The sequence below is a fragment of the Microcaecilia unicolor genome, chromosome 6, assembly GCF_901765095.1.
Source record: "Microcaecilia unicolor chromosome 6, aMicUni1.1, whole genome shotgun sequence".
In the NCBI taxonomy this organism is placed as follows: Eukaryota; Metazoa; Chordata; class Amphibia; order Gymnophiona; family Siphonopidae; genus Microcaecilia; species Microcaecilia unicolor.
This window is the reverse complement of record NC_044036.1, coordinates 185,031,994-185,044,789: the sequence shown is the minus strand read 5'-3', so window position 1 is coordinate 185,044,789 and position 12,796 is coordinate 185,031,994. Positions and strand designations below refer to the sequence as shown.

General features: G+C 45.1%; 1 protein-coding gene across 3 annotated transcripts in view; it reads left to right on the top strand.

Annotated features, from left to right (window-relative positions):
• The window catches only part of RNF123 (ring finger protein 123), a 594,888-nt gene that overhangs the window by 353,176 nt on the left and 228,916 nt on the right, over positions 1-12,796 (top strand). For all 3 annotated transcript variants that reach the window (XM_030205297.1, XM_030205296.1, XM_030205298.1), the window contains exons 24-27: positions 7,369-7,514; positions 10,394-10,477; positions 12,060-12,167; positions 12,249-12,426. In XM_030205297.1, the coding sequence (XP_030061157.1) occupies positions 7,369-7,514; positions 10,394-10,477; positions 12,060-12,167; positions 12,249-12,426 (516 nt within the window). The remainder of the gene's footprint in view (positions 1-7,368; positions 7,515-10,393; positions 10,478-12,059; positions 12,168-12,248; positions 12,427-12,796) is intronic.

Sequence of the window (12,796 nt, the reverse complement as noted above, 5' to 3'; positions counted from 1 at the left end):
AAATGTCTTATAATGTTTTTGTTATATTACTATCATGTTTTATCATTATCATGTATCCCAAGTGAACACAAGTGAACTCTCCACATGTATCCAGAAATGTCTTATAATGTTTTTGTTATATTACTATCATGTTTTATCATTATCATGTATCCCAAGTGAACACAAGTGAACTCTCCACATGTATCCAGAAATGTCTTATAATGTTTTTGTGATATTACTATCATGTTTTATCATTATCATGTAATCCAAAATCCTTCTGTAATACCAAATGTCTATTCTCTCTTACCTCCACTATTCATGATATATTGTAAGCCACATTGAGAAAAGGTGGGAAAATGTGGGATACAAATGCAATAAATAAATAAATTACAACACCTACAGCGGCACAGAATAGACATTGCCCTATTACAAGAAACACGTTTGAGCCAGGAGGAACATGCAAAATTGAACAAATGGTGGGTGGAGGAATGTATCTCAGCAGGAGCTCAGGGGAAAAAAGGGGGGGTGGCAATGCTCATTCGTAAAGGAGTGGCAGTGACGATTCGCCCTTACGTGGTTGATACAGGGGGTAGATATGTTTTTGTGGAGTTAGAGATCTCTGGTCAAAAAGTATTAGTCTGTAATGTATATATTGTACAATAATCTATATATTGTAAGTTGGAGGGACCCTACCTGTCCCTCCAACTACCGCCCCATTTCCCTCCTACCCTTCCTCTCCAAGATACTTGAACGCGCCATTCACAGCCGCTGCATTGATTTCCTCTCCTCTCATGCCATCCTCGATCCGCTTCAGTCCGGCTTTCGCCCCCTACACTCAACAGAAACAGCACTATCTAAAGTCTGCAATGACCTGTTCCTCGCCAAATCTAAAGGTCACTATTCAATCCTCATCCTCCTCGACCTATCCGCTGCTTTTGACACTGTCAATCACAACCTACTTCTCGACACACTGTCCTCCTTTGGGTTCCAGGGCTCTGTCCTCTCCTGGTTCTCCTCTTATCTCTCCCATCGTACCTTCAGAGTGCACTCTCATGGCTCATCCTCCTCCCCTATCCCGCTCTCTGTTGGAGTTCCCCAGGGTTCTGTCCTTGGGCCCCTTCTTTTTTCAATCTACACCTCTTCCTTAGGCTCCCTAATCTCTTCTCATGGTTTCCACTATCATCTTCATGCTGACGACACCCAGCTTTATCTCTCCACACCAGAAATCACTGCGGAAACCCAGGCCAAAGTACTGGCCTGCCTATCCGACATTGCTGCCTGGATGTCCAACCGTCACCTGAAACTAAACATGGCCAAGACGGAACTTATTGTGTTCCCACCCAAACCCACTTCTCCTCTCCCTTCACTCTCTATCTCAATTGATAACACCCTCATCGTCCCTGTCTCATCTGCCCGCAACCTTGGTGTCATCTTCAACTCCTCCCTCTCCTTCTCTGCACATATCCAGCAGATAGCCAAGACCTGTCGCTTCTTCCTCTATAACATTAGCAAAATTCGCCCCCTCCTCTCCGAGCACACCACTCGTCCACTCTCTCATTACCTCTCGCCTTGACTACTTCAACCTACTCCTCACCGGCTTCCCACTTAGCCATCTATCCCCCCTTCAGTCCATCCAGAACTCGGCCGCACATCTTATCTTCTGCCTCAACCGATATACTCATATCACCCCTCTCCTCAAGTCACTTCACTGGCTTCCGATCAGATACCGCATACAGTTCAAGCTTCTCCTACTCACCTACAAATGCACTCGATCTGCAGCCCCTCCTTATCTCTCTACTCTCATCTCCCCTTATGTCCCCACCCGTAACCTCCGCTCTCTTGACAAATCCCTCCTTTCTGTACCCTTCTCCACCACCGCCAACTCTAGGCTTCGCCCTTTCTGCCTCGCTTCACCCCATGCTTGGAACAAACTCCCTGAGCCCATACGCCGGGCCCCCTCCCTACCCCTCTTCAAATCATTGCTCAAAGCCCACCTCTTCATTGTCGCCTTCGGCACCTAATCACTACACCTTTTCTCAGGAAATCTAAACTACCCCAACTTGACATTTCGTCCTTTAGATTGTAAGCTCTTCTGAGCAGGGACTGTCCTTATTTGTTAATTTGTACAGCGCTGCGTAACCCTAGTAGCGCTCTAGAAATGTTAAGTAGTAGTAGTAATGTATATGCCCCCAATCAATATGATAAGCAGTTTTACAACAGGGTAGTAGGCCATCTCCTCAACTACCCAGGGATACATATAATAATGGGAGGAGACTTTAACACAGTGTGGGACCCTTCAATAGACAGTTCCCAGGGGAGGAGGAGCGATACTGCAGCGTCAAACAAAGGCCTGAAAAGGGTGGGCCAGATACTAGATTTAGTGGACACGTGGAGAGTACTACACCCAGGGGAACGAGATTATACACACCATGCGAGGGCGCACGCATCACAGGCCCGAATAGACTATATACTTACCTCGGAAGCTTTATTTGGGATGGTGCAAGTGGTGTGGGGAAGCCTAGAAGCAACATATGGCAGTTCCCACTGGAACTATCGGGAGATGGGATTTTTAGGGAAAAACTTAATAAACTCTGGGAAGATTACAAGACCCTAAATAATCAGCATGAGGGTGACCCCCTCCTCTTTTGGGAGGCTGCAAAAGCAGTGGTCCGGGGGGGGGGGGGGGAGATCATCAGCTATTACCACCACGTACGGAAGGCTAGAAACAGGGAGATCCTGAGACTGAGTGCACTAGTGTGCAAGGCCAGAAGGGCATATGGCCAGACACATACAGCAGCCCAACGCAGAAGACTACTAGAAATGCAGGCCGCCTTAAATGTGTTACTGCACAAACGAGCATCAAAATCCCAAGTATACTATCAATATCATCTCCATAGGTTTGGCAATAAAGCAGGCCGCCTTCTGGCCAGACTAGCTAACCCAAGGGGCACCAAAAAAACGGTATTACAAATCAGGGGGGAGGGGGGAGGTAGAACACCGAGAGGAGAAGATCTGTGAGGTCTTTGCACGATTTTATCGCACCTTGTACGCGCAGGCAGGGGATGAGGGGTTGCCAGAGTCCTTATACCTAGACAATATAGATCTTCCATCTCTCAGTCCCCGGGATAAAGAAAAGATGAATCAGCCAATCCAGATAGATGAAGTGCGATTAGCTATAGGCAGGGGAAGGCGCTCAAGGCACCGGACCCAGATGGCTTTCGCATAGAATTTTATAAAATGTTAGGCGATAATATCGTACCAACCCTAACTAAATACTTCAACAAAATAGTGGACACTGCACAGCTACCGGATGGTCTGTCCTTGGCACAGATAGTGGTGCTGCCAAAGCCGGGGAGAGACCCGTTGCTACCGGAGTTGTACCGCCCAATATTGCTGCTAAATGCAGAGATCAGATTATTAGCAAAAGTCATGGCCAACAGAATGAAGAAAGTATTGCCCAAGTTAATCCACGAAGCGCAAGTTGGATTTGTGGAAGGCAGAGCAATAGCTAAGAATCTTAGGAAAATCATAGCAGCCCTGGAGGTGAGGAGACGCAGAAATACACCGTCCCTATTTATCAGTTTCGATGCAGAAAAAGCATTTGATAGGGTACGGTGGGCATTTCTGTTTGCAGTGTTAAGGTAATATGGGTTTGATGGACAATTTGTATCGGCTGTCAGGGCCCTTTATCATAACCCTAAAGCGAAGGTGCGGGTCAATGGGAGGGAATTGGCGGACTTTCTGATACAGAGGGGAACTCGTCAAGGGTGTCCGCTGTCACCGTTGTTGTTTGTACTCTCCCTGGACCCCCTGATCCGGGACATAATAGCTAGTCCGACGATAAAAGGGATGCAAATAGGTCATCTGGGATTCAAAATAGCAGCCTTTGCAGACGATCTTCTTCTGCTAATAACAGAACCCCAGACATCTCTGGGGGTACTAATGAATACCATGCAGGAGTACAGAGATTATGCGGGGTTTCGCTTAAATCTGACCAAATCAGAGGCCTTGGCCTCCTCTGGGGAGGTACAGAGGATATGGGATCAGGATTTCCCACTGAGCTGGGCAGGGGGGTCATTTAAATATCTAGGAATTCGGTTAACCATGGATTTAGAGAAACTATATGCCCTGAATGTTCATACCCTGCTGGTAGGGACAAAAGCTGGATCGCTGGGAGGGTTTACCCATATCCCTGAGAGGCAGGATGAACCTAATCAAAATGGTAATTTTCCCCAGATGGCTGTATCTTCTACAGACACTCCCTCTTCGCTTGCTGCAGAAGGATCTAACACGGCTCCAAGGGGCTTTTAGTAAGTTCTGCTGGGCAAATAAGAATCCTAAAATTCAGATTAAAATGATGTTGGACGGTTGAGGGGAGGGAGGACTGGGATTACCGGACATAGCCTTATACAATCAGGCATGTTTATTGAGACATGAGGGAGATTGGGTGGGCCAGACTAGTGTATTCACGTCTTTGGAGACTGAACGAGCTTATTTTGCCCCTTATGATGCTCTCACTATGCTACACCTAGAAAATGATCAGATCCCCCTCCAATTCAAGCACTGTACGCTACTGCAGCCGATGCGTGTGGCATGGCAGAGGTTGGTTAAAAATATGGGGGGACAGCCAACGGTATCGGAGCTCCTAGCCCTTAGAGGCAACCCGAATTTTGAACCTGGGCAAAGCAATACCACATTTCTACGGTGGGAGAAGCGTGGAATTACAAAGGTGGAACACTTGCTCAGACGGGATGGGGGCCTTCAAAATTATGAAGAGCTACAAGGTAAAGTAGGAAGTGCATGGGGAGACCGCTTCGCATATGCGCAGGTCAAACATTATATTCTACATTTGGATCAACCTAGTTTACAGCAGAAATTAGGACATAAAATAGATACCCTTTTCCAAAATCTGGAGATAGCAGGAATGACAGTGTCCTCTGTATATAAAGCATTGGTAACACGAGGCTCACCTAAAAATTTCAGCAGCATTAAATCCTTCTGTAAAAGCCTCAAAGGTAAGATCTGAAGAACATAGAGCCATCGGAGGAACTGGACCATTTTCAAAAGGCTTACCCTTCCCAACAAGGATAGAGGGAGGTCTCTCTCCAGCACTCTAGGTGCCTCCAAGTATCCTCCATGAGGGCTGCAATGTTAAGATGGTATGTTGTCCTAATATCCATTGCAGTCAAATACTCAAATATTTAAAGGAGCCAGCCACCCAACGTAAGGGAAAGTCCGGACCCAAGAATTTTGTAATGGCAGTGATGACGGTAGGGCTTCTGATTTCTCCAGATTAAGACGAAACCCCATATTCCTGAAGAGTTTCTAATAATGCTACAAGGGATTTCCTTGGGTTCGTAAGGTGGAAAAGGAGATCATCGGCAAAAGCCGCCATCTTGAAACAAGAGGGACCAATCTGAACACCCCGAATACCCGGGTTCGCTACAATATCCCGGAGAAGAGGATCTAACGACAACGCAAAAAGAAGGGGAGGAAGAGGGCAACCCTGCCTAGTCCCTCTGAGCATGGGAAAAATCTGGGATTCCCTCCCAGAGTGGAGAGTATGCCCAGAGTGGAGAGTATAACGCCTTGATTATCGAAAGAAAATGTCCTTAAAAACCATATGCTGTCAAAGAGGCAAAAAGAAAATCCCAGTGCACCCGGTCAAAGGCCGCCTCTGCATCAAAACGTATAAGCACGGACTGAAAGTCCTCTCACCATCTATACTCCAAAGTGGCCAGTATTTTCCGAAGATTCTTAGCAACGGAACGACCCTTGACAAAGCCCACCAGCGATTCACGAAGGATATTGGGCAGAATACGAGCCAATCTGCCAGCCATTATTTTCGCAAACAGCTTGGCTTCGTAATTCAAGATAGATAGAGGGCAATAAGATTCCAGTTGTTTGGGATCTCTTCCTGCCTTAAGCAAGATGATTATTTGTTCCATATCCAATGACGAGGGCATAGACTCCATGTCTACAATCTTATTAAATAGGTTGGTAAGTGAAGGAACTCCCTCTTTGATAATAATAGATAGTCTATTCGAGCCTGGGTGGAGTGCACCCGAGAAAGATGGGTAAAGTCTATCGGAGGGATGCAGCTTCCTCCATACATCAAGATCCAGCAAGTGGCTGAGCTGAAGCAAACCTTTGTTAGTATGGTAGGACGTGGGTTCTCCCGGCTTAGACTTATCTACCGTAGGGTCCCATACTGCATTGAAGTCCCTCCCCCCCCCCCCCCCCCCCCCCCACTATGGAATCATATTTATACTGTAGAAGGAGATTGATCACTGTTTGATATAATTTTTTATCATACTGGTTCGGGGCATATAAGTTGCAGATGAGAAAAGCATGATGATTGACAACTACTTCTGCTAATGCATATCATCCTGCTGGATCTACTGCTAATGCATGTGCTTTCTCCGCTATTCCCTTCCGAATCAAAATAGCAATCCTGCCTCTCCTCTCCTGGGCTGCCACTGCTACACAATCCCCCACCCACCAAGTTTTGAGCTTAGTGTGCTCCAAAGCATTCAGATGCATCTCTTGTACCAGGGGAATGTCAGTTTTGTGCCTGTGTAAGTGTTGTAAGATTTTTGTCCTCTTTATGGGCGAATTTATCCACCCCCCCCCCCCCCCCCCACACACACACACACAAACATTCCAAGTCACCAGTTTCACCATGGCAAAATTTCAAACAAGGCTTTTACAAGTATTGCTCCCAATCTTTGAAACCAGAAGGGGCATCCCAGCCAGTGCCCCTCCCAGAGCAATGCCTCGGAGTTTTCACAGTCCCAAACATAATCATGCGACATCTTAACTCCCTTCAGCCACCACATCCACAGATCCAACCACACGTTTTTGATCACCTTCTGACTCTGCAACCCCCATTCCCCAAGTCCTTCCAACCCACTCCTCCCCCCCAATCCACCCCCCCATCCCAAAGATTAGCGTTCCCCCATAGGATCTGTCACATCTAACATCTCCCCCGCGTCCCCCGTTACAATCATACCAGACCAATACAAAGGTGTCGCACCCTGCCTCTTATTGAAGAAAGATAAAAAAAAAAAAGTCCAAGCTCGTGCCTAGTCAGATGGTCCAGGCCAGTAGTTCAATGTCACTGACTCGCCACCGCACCTTTGTGCATATTGTCGATAGACTTGTGCTTCTCATGCTTATAGTGGCATCGTAGTCAAGATCCATTCTGTTGTAACCTGTCAATGGTATGAGAAGGGGGATAAAAACTTTCACAGGGAGTATTGCATTATTGATGATATTTGCAATATGATGGCTAGTCTGTCTTTTATTATGCTTTTGTTTCTCTCTACTTGTGGTACAACTGAACCTAGAAAATCTTTGAATTCATCTGACAGTCTTTTGTGTGTGCAGTTGAAGGAAGTCAAGGAAATGAAGGTCTGTTACTTGGAAGGCCGGCAGAAGAGCCACTACATCCAATCACAGAGAATTCACTGCTGGAAATCCTGGATGGAATCATCTTGATGTACAACCTTAGTGTCCATCAGCAGCTTGGGAAGGTGAGCACATAACCATTCCAGAGCTATATCAGGGACTTATCCTCATTCTGTCCTCACACCTTCTCTCCGGACAACAAATTATTTTAGGGTGTTTCATTTTCTCCCTTCCTCGTGCTCTCTCTTATTAGCTGTTTCAGACAGTGAGCAGGAATCTTTCCCAGATCCATACCTAGTCTCTCATTGTTCTCTCCATTTTCAGCAGTGTGAGACAGTGAATAAATATTCCTCCTGGAGCTGTGAGATGGCACTTCTGTTGCACATTGCCAAGCATTTCACTTAGTTATGATTCTGTGTTTGTCCTCCATTTGCCTAAGTTCTTGGTATCTGGATTGCCACACTATTTTTGCTAAATGGAAATGTGGCTAGCAAGCGAACGGATGCTGGATGGAAGAGGGGGATAGCCATACTTTTTGAACATATATCTCACAATAACCTCCCAAACATCCACTCTTTTTCGATTTATTTATATATACATATTTTTTCAGAAAAAATATGAAGTGGGTAGATCTATGAAGAGTTACATGGCGCCCTAAAATATGGGACGCTGTGCCCGGAAGGGACTGCTAATGAAGATTCTGATGATCCCCATATATATATTTCTATAAAAAGTTTCTTTAATGTGGGTTTTCTGAAAAAATATGTATATATAAATAAATCGAAAAAGAGTGGATGTTTGGGAGGTTATTGTGAGATATATATAGATTATTCCCCACATCTATAAAATCAGGTCTTTCAAAATACTTTTTGAACATGCAGATCATTCCCTAGATTAGTTTTAGCTGCCATTTAAAAACTTCGCCCAGGTTCTTTCCAGGTTCTTGCCCTCTGCCGAGGATAAATCTGTAACTCCGCACCTCTCCAGTTTCAATAGTTCGATCATGTGTGTCCTCCAGACCCCAATAGAAGGAGCCTCGCTCTCTCGCCAGTTAAGCAGGATTGCTTTTTTTCCAATCAGCACCACTCTGTGTAAAAAGCGTGTCGGACAGCATAATGCCCCCAGTCCGAAAACATTTTGAAGATAAGTACTTAATATCTATATATATATAATCTATATATATAAAAGGCACTTTGAAGCCTCAAGCCGGAAACTTGAGGCGCCCGAGATATCCGGTTTGGCCTGCAGGCTCCAGTCACTGTAGCTCCGCCCTCGCGTCAAAACGCGATGATGTTGAGGGCGGGGCGGCCCTCGCGTCAAAACGCGATGACGTTGAGGGTGGGGTGGCCCTCGCAACCACGTCACAGGGACGAAGGGACGAAGAGGAGAGGTGTGCAACTCGGAACGGAGGCACGGAGGGGGTGTCTGCAACTCGGGAGGGAGGGGGGGGGATTACCCTGCTAGCGCCCGTTTCATTTTTGCCAGTAACGGGCATTTCTTACTAGTATATTTATAAAAGAAATACGTAAGCCGATGAAGAAGTTAGTGCTATGGGGATTGCCATAAAAATCATTGTGGGACAATTATACACTACTGAGGCAAGAGATACTAATTAATTAATTCTTAAAAGTATTTTGATATATATGTGTGGTTAAAGTGAGGAGTAAATCTGGACCTGTTGAAGTGGATATCATTTTGATGTGAGGGTTCCAGTAAAGATATTTGATAATACTGCCTGTTAAAGAACTGGATTTAAAAATCGCTGGCATTGTAAAACAGAACTCCACAGGAGGGGAGGAATTTTCCAGCATTTGAGGATGGGTTTATATACTGTAGAGAGTAAAATAGCTAAATGTTTCACTTTTGTGGTTCCCCCCTCCCTTCCCCCAAAAAGCCCAGTAGCACATTAGGTTTGAAAACAAGTATTTCAAAAGAACTATCAATTTCCAATGAAAAAATATTTGTTATAATTTGCCATACTTCTTTCCAAATTTGTAGCATTTGGACAACAATATGTATGTGCCAAAGTTCCCTTATCTCGTTTGCATGACCAACATAAATTGGAAGACGTGAGATCCACAACATGCATTTTATGTGGTGTTGTACAAAGAACTTGATTATGTAATATTCACTGAGGACAGCACCCTTTTGTAGTAACCTGCAATCTGCCCAGTACATTCGATTTCTACTGGCTACTATTGGAGACAAAATGATGGGTTTGATGGATCTCAGTCTGACTCAGAATGGCTTTTCTTATGTTCTTAGTTGGGGGGGGGGAGGCGGGGGGCAGCCTTGTTTCAAAGCTTAAGCCTAATCTTTTCTTAACCAAGTTTCCATAATATATAGATGCAGAAGGTTCTGATTCAGAATTAAGTCATGTATTAAGTGAAGCATAGACTGTATGGAACAGATGTTAAGGAGGCTTACTTGGAAAGACGAGGTGTCTTACTTGAGGCCTGGGAGAGGAAGAAAGGATGTAGCATAAATTGGCCTGAGTTGTTTTTAGAATAATGTAGGTTGGTATCCTGAAACTGCTAGCATTTGAAAGAGTGTGAAGAGTTCTGTTTGAAGGGCCTTAACTTATATGATCATCAACTACAGAGCACAGGAATTAGCTGGGGATCCAAAGGGGCCATTGATTGCACCTAGACTAGACAGACTATAAGGACAGATGATAAAAGGGTTGGCGCATATTGATTGTGCATGAAGGAGTAGGCTCCTTAGTCATTCTCCACTGCAGCCAGTCACTTTTAATGTGGAGGAGATGTCATTTGATCATGCTACAGGTAGGGGGCAGCTCTGCAGGACAGTTACAGCACTGGGGAAAGAGGTGTTCAACTGTGTCATGAGTGGGTGATCTTAGCATCAGAGCATCAGATCATTGAACCAGGAGAAGAGGATGATTGTGCCACTTGTGAATTTTTTTTCCATATAAATGCATGATGTCCACACAAGTGAATATGGCAATAGTAAGGGAAGGGATTCTTGTTCTGTTTCATTTCAGATGGTGGGTGTCTCAGATGATGTGAATGAGTATGCCATGGCACTGAAAGATACAGAGGAGAAGATTGTTCGATGTCCCAAGAGGGTAAGAGCTGCTTGGCTGTCTCTCCTGTCTACTTTTCACCAAATCCACTGACACCTTTATTGATTGTAAGCTGTCTCTTGTCTCCCCTTCCTTTTCCCTCCATGGGAGCCATCTCTTCCTGTCTCACTTCTATCCTCTTCCCTTCCCCTCTCTTTCACAGGCACTATCTTTTCTCTCCCCTTTCCTTCTTCTCCCCTTCATGGGCACCTTCATTTCTCTCCCCTTCCCTTCCTCTACCCTCTTTTCTCCTCTTCCTCTCCACAGACACCTCTCCCTCACCCTTCCTCTTCCCCTTCCCCTTCCCCTCCAAAGAGCACAGTCTCTTCCCTCTACTGCACTCCATGATCACCATCTCCCTTGTTTTTCCATCACCTATTTCCAGCATCTGTCCCTCTCAAACACTTCTGTCTCTCCCTCACTCTCTCTCTCCCTGTGCTCCTAACCCCCCCCCCCCCCCCCCGTGGTCCCCATTCTATCTCTCTCTGTCCCTCTTTCTTCCAAATCTTTTGCTCCTGTACCCTTCCCCCACCCCCATGGTCTGCATTCTCTCTCTCCTTATACCTGCTTCTCTCAGCCCCCCGACTTGCTTTCAGCGCTGCAGCATTGAAGGCATGCTGCTCCTTTCAGCTGCCCGAAGCCTTTCTCTGTAGCATCCCGTCCAGAAACAGGAAACTCTGTCAGAAGAGGCAGGATGCTACAGAGGTTTCAGGTGGCTGAAAGAAGCAATATGCCTTCAGTGCTAAAGCACTGAAGGCAAAGTTGGAGGGCTGAGAGGAGCAAGTATAAGGAGAGAGAGAACACAGTTCAGAAGCCTTTCACTCCAACGGGCCCCCAGTGCTGTTGCCTAGAGTCTCTCCAGCCTTGCCCCGGACCCGAAGTGCCGCAGACTCATACTTCTGCGGTTACTTCCAGGTCGCAGGTGCATGGCTTCACCTTCCATGGCAACCTTAGGAGCACAGCAGCAGGTGTCTGTAGCCCAGGTAAGCCCACAAAGGGAGCAATGGGTGAGGAAGTGAGACGTTAACATGCTTTAAAATTTTTTAGCGCATGTTAAACATTTAACATGTCAATCGTGTTATTAATCCGTTAAATATGCAGCCCTAATTTGTGGAAATATTCTCAGAGGTTAATTAAAAGCAACATGACTGTATTGGAACATCTTTCACAAGCTTTTTGCTAATGGACTAAAGATAGTCCATCTATATTTCAGTTAACTGCCTTCTCACAGTCAGAGGAGGAAAACGCCCTACAAATCCCATTCAAGGTAGAACAGTGTTTTCCCAAATGGCACATCTAACCAGTCTGGTTTTTAGAATATCCATAATGAATATGCATGAGATAAATTGTATATATTGGAGAATCCAGTGCAATCAAATGTGTTTTTTTCATTCATCGTGGCACTCCTGAAAACTTGATTGGATCAAGTTAGGAATCAATGGACTATAATCATTTCCCATGTCCTTTTTAAGAATGGCAAGCAGGGAGAGTAGGTTTATTGAAAGCTTCCTTGTCTTAGCCAATATGTGATGTCCGTGACATGTCTGAAACTCCATTGAACCTATTGTGTCTTTGACCTCTTCAGAGGAAAGACATCCAGGAAGAGCTGCTGAAAAGCCAGAAGGTTTTTTCAGAGAAACTGAACCACCTAAGCCGTCGCCTAGCCTGGATCAATGTCACTATTTACTCCAAGGTAAGAGGAGAGCAGGGTATTGCTGCAGCAGAGTTTGCATCATGGCATAGTTGTGGACACAGATACATATTTCTTTTATAGGAGAAGATGCAGGACATTTACTGGCTGCTGCGGGTTTGCATACGGACCATTGAACATGGCGACAGGACTGGTTCACTCTTTGCCTTTTTGCCAGAGTTCTACCTGAGTGTGGCAATGAACAGTTACAGTGCACTTAAGAACTATTTCAACCCTGTCAGTAGCATGGAAGAGCTTCCAGGTATTTGGGAGTCATTTCTGCCATATGGTATTTAACGTCTTGAAACATTCATTGATAAAATAAATTATCATTACTAAATTGCTTGACATCTGCCATTGAATGGTTTTGCCTGTCCTTTAACAGTTTACAGTGTGAGTTTGAGCACAGGAAGATTACAGGTTAGATATACTAAAGGTTTTCTCACATTTTTGTGTGTCTGGGGAAAATGTTTAGTACATTTGAATCTAGTTCAAGTTCATCTTATTCTTCATATACCAGCTATCATTAACAACAGCTAAGCAATTTACAAAAACAATAAAAAAAAAAAAGGCTGACATGTTGACTGGGAGTCTATATTTACTCCAGGGTGAATTCTGTGCAACTGCGCAAT